The sequence below is a fragment of the Leucoraja erinacea genome, chromosome 24 (genome assembly GCF_028641065.1).
Source record: "Leucoraja erinacea ecotype New England chromosome 24, Leri_hhj_1, whole genome shotgun sequence".
Taxonomy (NCBI): domain Eukaryota; kingdom Metazoa; phylum Chordata; class Chondrichthyes; order Rajiformes; family Rajidae; genus Leucoraja; species Leucoraja erinaceus.
The window spans coordinates 24,942,303-24,958,318 of NC_073400.1; the positions used below are offsets into that span (position 1 = coordinate 24,942,303).

At 47.8% G+C, this 16,016-nt stretch overlaps 1 protein-coding gene across 13 annotated transcripts in view; it reads left to right on the top strand.

Moving 5' to 3' along the window:
• Positions 1-16,016, top strand: part of LOC129708828 (transcriptional enhancer factor TEF-5-like) — a 219,528-nt gene that overhangs the window by 132,584 nt on the left and 70,928 nt on the right. For all 13 annotated transcript variants that reach the window (XM_055654836.1, XM_055654839.1, XM_055654844.1 and 10 more), the window contains one exon: positions 10,177-10,241. In XM_055654836.1, coding sequence (XP_055510811.1) covers positions 10,177-10,241 — 65 coding nt within the window. The remainder of the gene's footprint in view (positions 1-10,176; positions 10,242-16,016) is intronic.

A 16,016-nucleotide genomic window follows, 5' to 3' on the forward strand; every position in this document is an offset into this window, starting at 1 on the left:
ATTGGGATTGTCTCTGGGCATGTTTCCAAGAAGGGCAACTTTGGTCTGTTTTAATCTGAGTCCTCACACCAAGGGTTTGTTTAGCGGTGATAGAGGCAGTTACTGGCCCCTCACTACTGCCCCCTCCAACAGTCCGACACCCCCTCTGTATCATCACCCTCTGACAGTGCAGCACTCCCTCAGTACTGCCCCTCTGGCAGTTGTCACCTAGCCTCCTGCCCACAATAGACCTTTGTGGGCTCTTCCGTTCCTTGATCGCCGGGACTTTTCTACTTTTTTGCACATTATTATGTTCCATATTCCTCTACATCAGATTCAGATTCAGATTCAACTTTATAGTCATTGTGCAGTGTACAGTACAGAGACAACGAAACGCAGTTAGCATCTCCCTAGAAGAGCGACATAGATATGAGCAATAATAAATATATTTACATGGATACAGTCATAGTATATATTTTTTTCCTGGTGGGAGGAGTGTCTGGGGGGGGGGGGGGGGGGGGGGGGGGGGGGGGTGATTGGCAATCACCGAGGTACAGTGTTGAGTAATGTAACAGCCGCAGGGAAGAAGCTGTTCCTGGACCTGCTGGTCCGGCAACAAAGAGACCTGTAGCGCCTCCCGGATGGTAGGAGGGTAAACAGTCTGTGGTTGGGGTGAGAGCAGTCCTTGGCGATGCTGAGCGCCCATCGCTTGCTTTGGACAGACTCAATGTAGGGGAGTGAGGAACCGGTGATGCGTTGGGCAATTTTCACCGCCCTCTGCAGTGCTTTCCGGTCGGAGACAGAGCAGTTGCCGTACCATACTGTGATACAGTTTGTAAGGATGCTCTCGACGGTGCAGCGGTGCAGCGTCTATATCTCTCTTTTCCCCTTTCCCCGACTCTCAGTTTGAAGAAGGGTCTCGTCCCGAAATGTCACCCATTCCTTCTCGCCAGAGATGCTGCCTGACCCGCTGAGTTGCCCCAGCATTTTGTGTCTTATCTTCGGTGTGAACCAGCATCTGCAGTTCCTCCCTATAAACTTTAATAGCGAATGTGGGTCTCCAGTGCCCCCTGGCTGAGAGGAGTTTTTGCTGACTTAGCGAAACTCTTCTTCCATTGTCCCACAGCCAGCCACCTCTGACTGATCCGCACAAACAGGTTCTTGTAGTTTAAAAATACAAATTTCTTCCTTCTACTCGGTTGAATAGATCCACCGACTCCGCTTGCTGTCCAATGTTCCTTCTGCATACTTAACCTGAATTCAGTTCAAGGTAGCGCGGTGGCGCAGCGGTAGAGTTGCTGCCTCACCGCGCCAGAGACCCGGGTTCCATCCTGACCACGGGCGCTGTCTGTACAGAGTTTGTACATTCTCCCTGTGACCGCTAATGCCTCTGTCCCACTTAGGAAACCTGAACGGAAACCTCTGGAGACTTTGCGCCCCACCCAAGGTTTCCGTGCGGTTCCTGGAGGTTTTTGTCAGCCTCCCTACCTGCTTCCACTACCTGCAACCTCCGGCAACCACCTGCAACCTCCGGGAACCGCACGGAAACCTTGGGAGGGGCGCAAAGTCTCCAGAGGTTTCCGTTCAGGTTTCCTAAGTGGGACAGGGGCATAGGTTTTCTCCGGGTGCTCCGGTTTTCTCCTACACTCCAAAGAACGTGCAGGTTTGAAGGTTAATTGGCTTCGGTAAAATTGTAAATTGGCCCTCTAGTGTGTAGGATAGTGCTAGTGTAGGGGGTGATCTCTGGTCAGCATGGAATCGGTGGGCTGAAGGGCCTGTTTCCATGTAGTATCTCTAAAATGGGTAACCGAAACGTCACCTATCCATGATCTCCAGAGATGCTGCTTGACCCGCTGAGTTACTCCAGCACTTTGTGCCTTTTTTCAGGTAAACCAGCACCTGGGTCCAGTTTAGTTTATTGTCACGTGTACCGAGGTACAGTGAAAAGCATTTGTTGCGTGCTAACGAGTCAGCGGAAAGACAATACATGATTACAATCGAGCCATCCACAGGCTACAGACACATGATAAAGGGAATATCGTGAATAATGTTTAGTGCGAGACAAAGTCCAGTAAAGTCTGAAGAAGGGTCTCGACCCAAAACGTCACCCATTCCTTTTCGCATCTTCAGGCTGATTGTGGTGTTGGGGGGAGGGGGGTGGGGTGAAGAAAGCTGAAAGAGAGGAGGAGCATTCCCCACCTGTATCCGCCTATCACTAGCCAGACTTAGTCCTGCCCCCCTCCGGTTCTAACTTCCTCCCCCCCCCCCCCCCCCCCACGACCCCAAATCACAATCGCTCTGAAGAAGGGCCCCGGCCCAAATTGTCACCCTTACCTTGTCTCCAGAGATGCTGCCTGTCCCGCTGAGTTACTCCAGTATTTTGTGTCTATCTTCAAAGTATGATCAGAGATAGCCCGAGGTATGAGGTAAATACTGCAGAAATCTGCGGTTCCTTGAGTCCATAATAACCTGCCTCTTGGTTATTTGGGAATTGGACATCAACGGCCTCATCAGATACATGTTCAGTTGTTTAAGAAGGAACTGCAGATGCTGGAAAAATCGAAGGTGGACAAAAATGCTGGAGGAACTCAGCGGGTGAGTCGGCATCTATGGAGCGAAGGAATAGGTGACGTTTCGGGTCCAGACTGAAGAAGAAGGGCCTCGACCCGAAACGTCACCTAGTCCTTCGCTCCATAGATGCTGCCTCACCCACTTAGATACATGTTCAGAGACATTGGTCATGATAATAGCGGGAATCTGTTGACAGCGGTATCTTTGTGAAACCATTTTGTGTTGGGGTTTAGACACAAAATGCTGGAGTAACTCAGCGGACTGGCCGCATTTCTGGGTGGAAGGAATAAACGGGTGGCGTTTGGGGTCGAGACCCTTCTCTAAAAGAGATGCTGTTTGTCCCGCTGAGTTACTCCAGCATCTTGTGTAGACCGGCAACTGCGGTTCCTTCCTACACATTGTGTTGGGATTTATAGGGCTCGTCCGTCTACTTTAATAATAACCTGTGACGGAGTCTTGCGTCATTGTTGCTTTCAGAGAGCAACATGTTGATGACAGGATGGGTCAAAGGTCAGAGGTTGAAGCACTGTTAGATTCCAAGCTGATGTGGGCTATTCTAAAGCCAGCCATTGTTTCGATTGTGCACTCATTGTTTTGTTTCTGTGGTGAAATGGAAACTTGGAGCCGGGCCAAGGGTTTCTCTCTCTCTCTCTCTCTCCCTCCCCCTTCTCTTGCTGCTGAACTCAACGAGGGAGACGACAGTTATGATTTTCTCTTTTGTTCTCCCTTCATTCGGGTTGCCGCGGGCTCTTGTGTGCGTGGGCGGCATTGTGCGCTCTCAAGCGCAGCAGCACCAGGCCAGTGCCCGCTTGAGGTGACGTGGCAAGGAACCACGCCAGCGGCACGGTGGCGCAGCGGTAGAGTTGCTGCCTCGCAGTGCCACGGACCCAGGTTCGATCCTGACCACAGGTGCCGTGCACGTTCTCCCCGTGACCATGTGGGTTTTCCCCGGGTGCTCCGGTTTCCTCCCACAATCCAAAGGCGTACAAGGGTTTCGGCCCGAAACATTGCCTATTTCCTCCGCTCCGTAGATGCTGCTGCACCCGCTGAGTTTCTCCAGCACTTTTGTCTACTTTCGATTTTGCAGCATCTGCAGTTCCTTGTTAGAAACATAGAAGCATAGAAAATAGGTGCAGGAGTAGGCCATTCGGCCCTTCGAGCCTGCACCACCATTCGATATGATCATGGCTGATCATCCAACTCAGTATCCCATCCCTGCCTTCTCTCCATACCCCCTGATCCCTTTAGCCACAAGGACCACATCTAACTCCCTCTTAAATATAGCCAATGAACTGGCCTCAACTACCTTCTGTGGCAGAGAGTTCCAGAGATTCACCACTCTCTGTGTAAAAAATGATTTTCTCATCTCGGTCCTAAAAGACTTCCCTCTTATCCTTAAACTGTGACACCTAGTTCTGGAACAGGTTCTTAAACAGGTTTGTAGGCTAGTTGGCTTGGTACAATTGTAAATTGTCCCTAGTGTGTGTAGGTTAGTGTTAGTAGATGGGGATCACTGGTCGGCACAGACTCGGTGGGCCGAAGGGCCTGTTTCCGCTCTGAACCTCTAAACTAAACTAAACTACACTATGTAGAGTATTTTCTTTGACTGTCTAATACGCAAACAATAGCTTAGATGTAAGAATAATAAAATAAACTTAACTACATCAGTGTGGCCCTTGAGAGGGTGTAGTGGGGGAAGTGCCGCACTGTGGGAGGGGCTGTATCTCTAAAGTAAACTAAACTGCAGAAACTATTTCAGTGAACTTCACCTTTCCTGTAACATAAATCATCTGCCATTTGACAGTGACTGGAAAGGAAGGGTTATCATTATGGCAAACATCAGGATCAACAAGTTGGTTTGGTGTAGTTGTCCAGTGGCTTTCTACTATTGCAAGGTTTGGGTTTGGGTTTAATACTGTCATGTGTACTGAGGCGCAGTGAAAAACTACTCAATCAACTTAGATCGCATTGTACATGAATACAATCAAACCAAACTCACGCACAATGGAGTCATAGAGTCATACAGCGTGGAAACTGGTCTGTCTCCCATCTAACAGAGTCAATGGTGTTATGAAACTGGGACGAAGAAATATCGACGAGAGCAGACTCAGACTGGGCGATCGTTTCGCTGAACACCTTCGCTGAGCCCGCCTTGGCCCATGCGATCTCCCATTTGCGAAACACTTCAACTCCCCTTCCCAGTCCCATGCCGACCTTTCTGTCCTGGGCCTCCTCTACTGCCAGAGTGAGGCCACACCGTCGCAAAGTGCAGGGACAGCACCTCGTATTTCGCTTGGGCAGCTTACACCCCAGCATTTGATTTGGTTGATTTCGCTCATTTCAGGTAACCCTTGCATTCCCTCTCTCTCTGTGCCCCTCCACCACTCTGGACACCCCACCTGTTCCACTGTTTGCATCCAAATATCCCTTTCATTATCACCTCCAACAATGGACACAAAACGCTGGAGTAACTCAGCGGGACAGGCAGCATCTCTGGAGAGAAGGAATGGGTGACGTTTTGGGTTGAGACCTTTCTTCAGACTGTCTTCGGTTTAAACCAGCATGTGCACGACAATGGACCATTGTGGGCTCCACATTTACGTGGTCATCGATGCCCACTCTGATTTGTTTTTGGACCTTTTCATACCTCTGTCTGGCCCCGACTCTCAGTCTGAGGAAGGGTCTCGACCCGAATCACCATCTATTCCTTCTCTCCAGAGATGCTGCCTGTCCCGCCGAGTTACTCCTGCCTTTTGCGCCCATCTCTGAGAAGAAGTAAGATGGATTTCAACACAGGTTGTGAGAAGGCAGAACTAAAGAGGAGAGGATAGACTAGCACTGGCCAGGTTGGGGAGAATTATTTGTGTATGGTATGTCTGAAGAGGACACTGAGTTTGTAGCCGAGATTGTCAGATACCGAGATTGGAGTGCAGTACAGAGACAACGAAATGCATTGACAACGAAATGCATTGGAGCGCAGTGAGTGGTGTAGGGGCGACCATGCCTGCTTTCAATTAGCAATAATGTACAAGGGATCGCAAGAATGTGTCTCCTGACACAGATTGTCAAGTTGAGGTTAATTGCAGGTTTATTTTTCAGTGCTGGAGGAATCTTGAAATGTTTGTGTGTGAATATGGAATCTGATGAGCAATCACAACCGTACACACGCCATCAATTATCACCGGCTTCCACCAGTCTCTTACTTTCTATGGTCTGGGTGAAGTTTTGGGTCGAGACCCTTCGAAGCGTCACCCATTCCTTCTCTCCAGAGATGCTGCCTGTCCCGATGAGTTACTCCAGCTTTTAGTATCTACGGTTTAAACCAGTATCTGCATTTCCCTTCTTACACTTATACCAAGCATACAAACCCAAGCCTATTAACCTGCAAACCTGTACATCTTGTGGGAGGAAACCCGAAGATCTCGGAGAAAACCCACGCGGTCATGCGGAGAACGTGCAAACTCCGTACAGACAGCACCCGCAGTTGGGATCGAACCCGCGTCTCCGGCGCTGCAAGCGCTGTAATGCCCCTGTCCCACTTAGGAAACCTGAACGGAAGCCGCTGGAGACTTTCCGTGCAGTTCCCGGACGTTCCCGGAGGTTTTTGTCAGTCTCCCTACCTGCTTCCACTACCTGCAACCTCCGGCAACCACCTGCAACCTCCGGGAACCGCACGGAAACCTTGGGTGGGGCGCAAAGTCTCCAGAGGTTTCCGTTCAAGTTTCCTAAGTGGGACAGGGCCATTAGGCAGCAATGCTACTGCTGCGCCACCGTGCCAGTTGTAGGTGAGTTTTCAGAAACAGCATTCAGATCAAACACTTGGCAGATAATCAGGCTGTTGACGGGCTGCATCACAGTCTGCTCTGCGAACTGTTCTGCCCACAGACGCTAATCACTACAGGGAGTGGTGAAGGCGGCACACAGCACATCACTGGCAACTGTCTCCCGGCCATTCAGGACATTTTCCACAGGCGGTGCCTGCGGAAGGCACACAGCATCATCAAGGACCACAGCCACCCAGCACGCAGACTGTTCTCCTTGTTACAGTCAGGTAGACGATACAGGAGTATGGCTGCACGTACCACCAGACTTAAGAACAGTTTTTACTATCCGGCCATCAGGCTTCTGAACTCATAAACACATCATATATGTTGATTATTTTTATTATTAGTGTCTTTTACCTACCAATGTCACTTTTACCTTATCTTATTTTATCTTATTTTTATCCTTGTAATATCATTGCTGAGGTGACCCGTTGTCTTGTCAAACACATTTCATTGTACCGTCGACCCTGCGTTAACCTACATGTGAAAAATAAAACTGAACTGAGAAGAATTTAATTTTAATCACAGACTTGACGCAGATTTAGCGCAGATTTGACGAAAGCAAATCATGTTTGAATATTTTAATAAAATAACAGGGAAGGCTGATGTAATGAGTGTAAGAGTTGTCATAGAGTCATACAGCATGGAAACAGGCCCTTCGGCCCATCTTGCCCATGTCGGCCAACATGTCCCATTGCTGAAGAAGGGCCTCGACCCGAAACGTCACCCACTCCTTCTCTCCAGAGATGCTGCCTGTCATGCTAAGTTACTCCAGCATTTGTGTCTATCTTCGGTGTAAACCGGCATCTGCAGTTCCTTCCTACACATGTTCCATCTACACTAGTCCCACCTGCCTGCTTTTCACCCCTATCCCTCTAAAATTGACCTATCCAAGTACCTGTCCAAATGTTTCTAAACCACTGCGATAGTACCTGCCTCAACTACCTCGTTCCTCTGTGTACCCACCACCCTCTGTGAGAAGAAAATTACCCCTCTGGTTCCTATTAAATCTCCCCCCCCCACAATCCCTCACCTTAAGCCTATATCCTCTGGTTCTCGATTCACCTACTCTGGGCAAGAGACTCTGTGCATCTACCTGATCTATTCCTCTCACAATTTTGGACACAAAACTCTCTGAGAGTTCAGAAGTCATTTGATAAAGTCCCGCATAAAAGATTGGGTTGGACGATAGAGACCCATGGAATTGAAAGGTCTATTCATTCGAATGTGAGGTTAACTTGAAGGGTGAACTAACTCAAAGATAGTTAGTGCTTGGTGCTACAAAGTTGTTTTCCAGGTTGGAGGCTGCTTGACACCAATGGTCACTGATGGCAACCACTTCAAGTTTGGCTTTATTATTAAATTAGGCACGAGTTGCAGGGATCAAATTCCACATTTGTGAATAGCACAGAGCGTGGAAGTGTGGTTAAACAGGGAAGAGAATAGTGACATGTTGCCAGAGGCCGTAAACTGGCAGACGGAATTTAACAGAGAAGTGTGAAGCAAAAAAATAACACAAAGAGGCAGCATGGACAAAATGGTGCAGTCTCAACATGAAGGAAGGAACAGCAGATGCTGGTTGCAACCGTAGACACAAAAAGCTGGAGTAACTCAGCAGGATGGGCGGAGAAAGAGAAATGGGTGACGTTTCGAGTGCGAGACACTTCTTCAGACAGGAACGACCCGAAACGTCACCCATTCCTTCTCTCCAGAGATGCTGCCCGTCATGCCGACTGGTTTAAGTGCGGGCAGCACGGTGGCGCAGCGGTAGAGTTGCTTCCTTACAGCGCCAGAGACCCTGGTTCGATCCTAACTACGGGCGCTGCCTGCACAGACTTTGTGCGTTCTCCCCGTGACCCACGTGGGTTTGCTCCAGGGGCTCCGGTTTCCTCCCACACTCCAAAGACGTACAGGTTTGTTGGTTAATTGCCTGCTGTAAATTGTCCCTTGTGCGTGTAGGATAGTGCTGGTGTACGGAGCGATCGATGGTGGGTGAGGACTCGGTGGGCCGAAGGGCCTGTTTCCATGCTGTACCACTAAACTCAACTAAAAGAGCAAGGCTTAGGCCTGGTTTAGGAAGGTGGAGGTGACTGCTCATATTATTGAGAACTCAAAGCTCACCTCCATGGGGAATAAGAGAAAGCTTAAAATGTTCCACTGCTTTAGTGGGATGCAGTTAGAGATTCTCCTGGAGTTTATTTTTATGCAGATTTATTGGGAATCAGGTCTGGGCTAAATTTGGAGGAATTTCAGGAATGCAGTCGAGAGATGGGCATTCCCATCACATTGCAACTTCAGGCCTCCATCCCTCTGCAATTTCCCACCTCACTCTCTGAGAAAGGGTGCAGGAAGGAACTGCAGATGCTGGTTTACACTGAAGATAGACACAAAAAGCTGGAGTAACTCAGTGGGTCAGGCAGCATCACTGGAGAGAGGGAAGGGGTGACGTTTCGGGTCGAGACTCCTCTTCGGACCCGAATCGTCACCCATTCCTTCTCTCCAGAGACGCTGCCTGTCTCGCTGAGTCACTCCAGCTTTTTGTGTCTGCTGAGAAACTGTGCCGTTCTTAAAGCCGTTCACAGCCTTTACTTATGCCGTATTCTTTGCGTGCCGGTTCCAGAGAATGATCTGCTCTCATCGGATACAAACACCCTGCACGTTAAACACACTTTTCAACCTGTAAAGCTAGCACCATCTAACTGTTATGCCGCAATGCTGAGAACTATATTCTACACACAGTATCTTTTATTTGCCCGACTTAGTGTTCCTGAGTTTGGCTTGATTGTATTTATGCATAGTATTATCTGTTTTAACGGCATAACATGCAAAATAAAGCTTTTCACCGTGCCTCAATAATAAACCTACACTTGTACATTTAATTTAACTGCATTGAGTTTAGTTTATTGTAGGTACGGTGAATAGCATTTGTTGCGTGCTAACCAGTCAGCGGAAAGGTAATACATGTTTACAATTGAGCCATGCCCACTGTGCAGACATCTACATGATCAAGGGAATATCGTGAATAATGTTTAGTGCAAGATAAAGTCAGTAAAGTCTGATCATTGATAGTCCGGTTGTCTCCAATGAGGTAGAGAGTGATTCAGAACTGCTCTCTAGTTGTGGTAGGATGGTTCAGTTGCCAGATAACAGCTGGGAAGAAACTGTCCCTGAATCTGGAGGTGTGCGTTTTCACACTTCGATACCTTTTGCTCGGTGGGAGAGAGGAGAAGAGGGATGCGACTCGTCCTTGATTGTGCTGCTGGCCTTGCCGAGGCAGCGTGAGGTGTGAATTGAGTCAATGGAAGGGAGGTCGGTTTGTGTGATGGTCTGGGCTGCGTCCACAATTCTCTGCAATTTCCTGCGGTCTTGGATGGAGCTGGCCCCAAGCCAATTTAATCTTTTAATTTTAATTTCACCTTCTTTCCCCCTGTCCAGACTTCTGGTTGACTAATTCATGTCTCGGTTGACTTATTTGAATTCTTGACTTATTTCCCCAACAGAATTTGTGTTGGAATTTTGATCCCTCTTTTTCACACAAAGGGTGGTGGGTGTATGGAACAAGCTGCCAGAAGAGGTAGTTGAGGCAGGGACTATCCCAACATTTATGAAGCAGATAGACAGGTACATTGATGGGACAGGTTTGGAGGGATTTGGACTAAATGCTGGCAGGCGTGATGTGTGGCTGGGACATGTTGGCGGGTGTGGGCAAGTTGGGCAGAAGGGCCTGTCTTGTGCTGTATCTCTGAACTAATCTAAGCTAGACGGAGCTAACCTAAACTTACTGTCCTTTGAATTCTGACAGGCCGCAACGAGTTGATAGCAAGATACATCAAGCTTCGGACTGGCAAAACACGCACAAGGAAGCAGGTAATGCTAATCTGGAAGGTTTGCTGTGGGTGAATGCGGGTGGCTTGTGCCGAACCATGGCTGCTGCTTTGTTAAGGCTGACACAGTGAATGGGTAACGGGACAGCATGGCGGGCATGTAATGAGAGAGGAATAGCAACCTCGTTAGATTTACTTCCTCGACTCGTATTCAGAGGCCTGATCGATCGATCGATCTCACTCAAATTGCACCACGGCAGCCTGCCGTTTGTAAATTAATTTCAGGAATCTGGTTGGTGTGAAACTATTGATTTTCATAAAACGAACACCCTTCACAGAAGAATATCGATCATTTGTAGTTGAAAGGTGGGGCAGGCTAGGACTTTATTCCTTGGAGCGCAAGTGGTTGTGGGCGGCACAATGCCGCAATGGTAGATTCGCTGCCTTACAGCGCCAGAATAAAAGGACATACTTTTAGAAAGGAGATGAGGAGGAATTTTTTAGTCAGAGGGTGGTGAATCCGTGGAATTCATTGCCACAGACGGCTGCGGAGCTAAAGACAATGGATATTTTTAATGCGGATATTAACAGATTCTTGATTGGTACGGGTGTCAGGGATTATGGGGCAAAGGCAGGAGAATGGGGTTGAGAGGGAAAGATTGATCAGCCATGCTTGAATGGCGGAGTAGACTTGATGGGCCGAATGGCCATATTCTGCTCCTTGAACATATGAACTTATGAACCGTGGTTGGCATGGACGAGTCGGGCTGAAGGGCCTGTTTCTGTGCAGTGTGATTCTACGACACCAGGGTTGTCAATGTGGTTAACGTTTAATAGTCTATCAAATGTGGACAAGCTGGTCCGTGCAGTTAAAGATGTCGGGTAATCCTGACCCTATCAGCGATGTCTACATCCCATGAATGAATACAACAACATACAGGGCGGTAGAGTTGCTACCTTGCAACGCCAGGGACCCGAGTTCGATCCTGACTACGGGTGCTATCTGTGCGGAGTTTGTACGTTCCCCCCATGACCTGCGTGGGTTTTTTCCGAGATCTTCTGTTTCCTCCCACACTCCAAAGGCGTACAGGTTTGTAGGTAAATTGGCTTGGTATAAGTGTAAATTTTTTCCCTAGTGTGTGTAGCATAGTGTTAATGTATAGGGACTGCTGTTTGGCGAGGACTCGGTGTTTCCGCGCTGTATCTCTAAACTAAACTAAATTTAGGATTCGAGAGGCTGACACCTTAGCAATAATTTTTAAAAGGAACAAAAATATTTTTATGGTAGACCAAGCTATCACTCCAAGTTGAGTAGATTCAATAGGAAGGTTGCCCGATTCCTACTGCCTTAACTGCCCAGAACAAAGCCCATTGTGATCCCAGGAAAGACACAAAGTGCTGGAGTAACTCAGCCGGTCAGGCAGAATCACTGGAGAACATGGCTAGGTGATGATTCCCATCGGGACCCTTCTTCAGACCCAAAACATCACTTATCCACGTTCTTCAGAGATGCTGCCTGACCTGTTAAGTTGCTCCAACATTTTGTGCCTTTCCTTGGTAAACCAGCATCTGCACTTAGACTTTAGACTTTACTTTAGACTTTAGAGATACAGCTCGGAAACAGGCCCTTCAGCCCACCTAGCCCACGTCGACCAGCGATCACCCCATACACTATGCTACCCTACACACTAGGGACAATTTCACCAACGACAATTCACCTACAAATTGGAGCATCCAGGGAAAACCCACGCAGGTCACGGGGAGAACTGTCAAACCCTATTGGTCCCGATGTTGGGGGAGTCCAGAACCAGGGGCCACAGTTTAAGAATAAGGAGTAAGCCATTTAGAACGGAGACGAGGAAACACTTTTTCTCACAGAGAGTGGTGAGTGTGGAATTCTCTGCCTCAGAGGGCGGTGGAGGCAGGATGCTTTCAAGAGCGAGCTCGATAAGGCTCGATAAGGCTCGATAAGGCTCTTAAAAATAGCGGAGTCAGGGGAAATGGGGAGAAGGCAGGAACGGGGTACTGATTGGGGATGATCAGCCATGATCACATTGAATGGCGGTGCTGGCTCGAAGGGCCGAATGGCCTCCTCCTGCACCTATTGTCTTTTGTCCATATAGATAGTACCGGTAGTCAGTATCGAACCTCGTTCTCTGCCGCTGTGAGGCAACAACTCGACGGCTGCCTTGTTTCTTCATTGAGATCCCAGGCAAGATGGTGGGTTCCTGAGAGGGACAAATGTTTTGGGCAGAGGGATGGAATGCTCTCCATTTCATGGTCACCAAGGATCATGTGCACCACTTCCCACATGAGCGTAAAACTCGTTCAAACAGATTTTAACCCAAAGGTTTAGAAATCGCCCACTTATTAATCTCTGACCTTGCTGAATGGGGGCAAATACTGGGGGACTTGCAGTCAGGGGGGTTTCTTTCACAAATGGGACGATGGTGGAGGTCAGACGGGAGAGAGATGGTCAGTATTCAGGGAAAGATCTTTGGAAGAGACAAGGAATTGCAGATGCTGGGTTTTTTTAGGAATGCCGTTTGCGGTGAGCACTGTACTGCCAGCACACGGGGATGGCCAAAGCAAACACAACTCGGAGCTGAAAGTCAGACTGTCGTAACTCTAAAACAACGGACAAGTGGGCAGATTGTTGGCCGGGGGATTAATGTCTTTCTTGCAAGCACATTATTCCGGCTCCATGCCCAAAGCTAGCCAGAGGATCTGCGATGAAAGGAAGGTATATGGAGCATAACAACAAGTTCGGCCGACCAGTGATCCCGTCACACTAACGCTATCCTGCAATTAGGAACAATTTACAACAATACAAGCCATTACCAGCATGGTGGTGCAGAGATAGAGCTGCCTTACAGCGCCAGAGACCTGGGTTCGATTCTGTCTGTGAGGAGTTTGTACGTTCTCCCCGTGACCGGCATGGGTTTTCTCCGGGTGTTCCGGTTTCCTCCCACACTCCAAAGACGTACCGGTTTGTAGGTTAATTGGCTTGTCGGTGTAGGATAGTGTCAGTGTGCGGGGATCGTTGCTCGGTGCGGACTCAGGGGGCCGAAGGGCCTGTTTCCGCGCTGTATCTCTGAAAAACTAAAAAGAAACTAAAAACTGACTGCAAACAGATGCCCTATCAATGGGCCACGACCTTATGTCTGCTGATCATCAATCAGGTAACCCTCACTGTAGGGAAGAAAAACACAAAGTGCTGGAGTAACTCCACGGGTCAGCAGCATCTCTGGAGAACATGGATAGGTGACGTTTTGGGTTGGGACCTTTCTTAAGGCCCGTAACCCATTCTAAAGACGTGTACAATGTAATTGGAGCTGTCATCTTGTGATATGCCTAATTAAATGGAAGTTAGTGGAGTGGCCATTACTGGGGAGAAGGTGCTTGGGAAGCTGAAGGTGGATAAGTCACCTGGGCAAGATGGACTGCACCCTAAGGTTCTGAAAGAGGTGGCTTTAGACATTGTGGTGGCATTGATAGTGATATTTCAGGAATCACTAGAGTCTGGAGTGGTCCCAGGTGATTGGAAAATTGCCAATATTACTCCGCTGCACAATAAGGGAGCAAGGCAGTATATTGGGAACTATAGGCCGGTTAGTCTGACTTTGATGGTTGGTAAGATTTTAGAGTCCATTATAAAGGATGAGGTTACGGAAGTTCATGATAAAATAGGTCGAAGTCAGCATGGCTTTGTGAAAGGGAGGTCTTGCTTGACAAATTTGTTGGAATTCTTTGAAGAAATAGCAGGGCAGACAAAGGAGAGTCAGTAGATGTTGTTTACTTAGATTTTTCAGAAAGCCTTTGATAAGGTGCTACATGTTAGGCTGCTTAGGAAGATGAGAGCCCATGGTATCGAAGGGCAGATACTAGCATGGATAGCAGGTTGGCTGGATGGCAGAAGACAAAGAGTGGCAATAAAGGGGGCTTTATCTGGCTGCCAGTGACTAGTGGAGTTCCGCAGGGCTCGGTGCTGGGTTTGCTACCCTTCACGTTGTATATTAATGATTTGGACGAGGGGATTGAAGACTTTGTGGCCAAGTTTGCGAATATACAGGGGCAGGTAGTGTAGAGAAAGCAAGGACTCTGCAGGCCTTGGGCAGGTTGTGAGAAGTGGCAGATGGAATATAGTATAGCAAAGTGTGGAGTCCTGCATTTTGGTAGTAGGAATAAAGGCGTAGACTATTTTCTAAATGGGGTGAGAATCCAATTTTGGGGACCATATCTGAGGAAGGATGTGCTAGCTCTGGAGAGGCTCCAGAAGAGGTTTACAAGAATGATCCCAGGAAAGAGTACGTTAACCTATGATAGGCATTTGTCAATACTGGGCCTGTACATGCAGGAGTTTAGTAGAAGGAGAGGAAATCTCATTGAATCACACAGAATAGTGAAAGGCTTGGATAGAGTGGATGTGGAGAGGATGTTTCCACTAGTGGGAGAGTCTAGGACTAGATATCATAGCCTCAGAATTAAAGGATGCTCTTTTAGGAAGGAGATGAAGATAAATTTATTTAGTCAGAGGGTGGTGAATCTGTAGAATTCTTTACCATAGAAGGCTGTGGAGGCCCAAGTTAGTGGATATTTTTAAGGCAGAGATAGCTAGATTCTTGATTAATACAGATTGTCAGAGGTTATGAGGAGAAGGCAGGAGAATGGGGTTAGGACCAGCCATGATTGAATGGCAGAGTAGACTTGATAGGCCAAAATTCTGCTCCTAGAACTTATGAGTTTATGAACAAATCATTTCCCTTTGTTCAATATTTTTAAAATTGAAATCAGAAACTACATTTCCCAAATGATAACTGGTACATCCAATAAAATGGCAGTATCTTGCTGGTGTACAGGGAAAGTGTAGAAGTTGGGAGGTCATGATGCAGTTGGTGAGGCCACGTTGAGAATATTGTGTTCAGTTTTGGGCACCATGTTATCGGAAAGATGTTGTCAAGCTGGAAAGGATGCCGGGAAGATTTACAAGGATGTTGCCCAGACATTGCCCGAGCTACAGGGAGAGGCTGAGTAGGCTGGGACTCTATTCCTTGGAGCGCAGGAGGATGAGGGGTGATCTTATAGAGGTGCACAATATCATGAGAGTAAAAGATCAGGTAAATGCACAGAGTCTCTTGTCCAGAGTAGGGAAATCGAAAACCAGAAGACATAAGTTTAAGGAGAGGGGGGGTAAGATTTAATAGGAACCTGCAGGGTAACTTTTTTACACAAAGGTTGGTGGGTGTATGGGAAGAGCTGCCGGATTAAGTAGTTGGGGCAGGTTACATTTGCAATGTTTAAGAAATATTTAGACAAGTACATGGATAGGACAGTTTTAGAGGGATATGGGCCAAACATAGGCAGATGGGGCTAGTGTAGATGGGACACGTTGGTTGGTGTTGGCAGGTTGAAAGGGCCCTGTTGCCACGCTGTATCACTCTGTGAGAGTACTGGGACAAGCATTTCATGTTCAAATAAAAACAGAATATGGATGGTGACACTCAGCAAGTTTGGCAGCATCTGTGGAGAGAGAAATGGAGTTAATGTTTCAGGCCATCGATTGTTTAGAGGGAAGGGATTACAGAGGATATTACAGCACAGGAACAGGCCCTTCGGCCCACAATGCTCTGTGCTGTACATGATGGCAAGATAGAATTATCCCCTGTACATGATCCATATCCCTCTCTTCCCTGTACTTCCACGTTCAAAGGTTCAAAAGTATTTTTTTGTCACGTGTACCACATAAGCTACAGCGAAACTCGATTTACCATACAGTCATACCAAAAAAAGCAAACCAAGAATGTGCCTATCTTAAAGC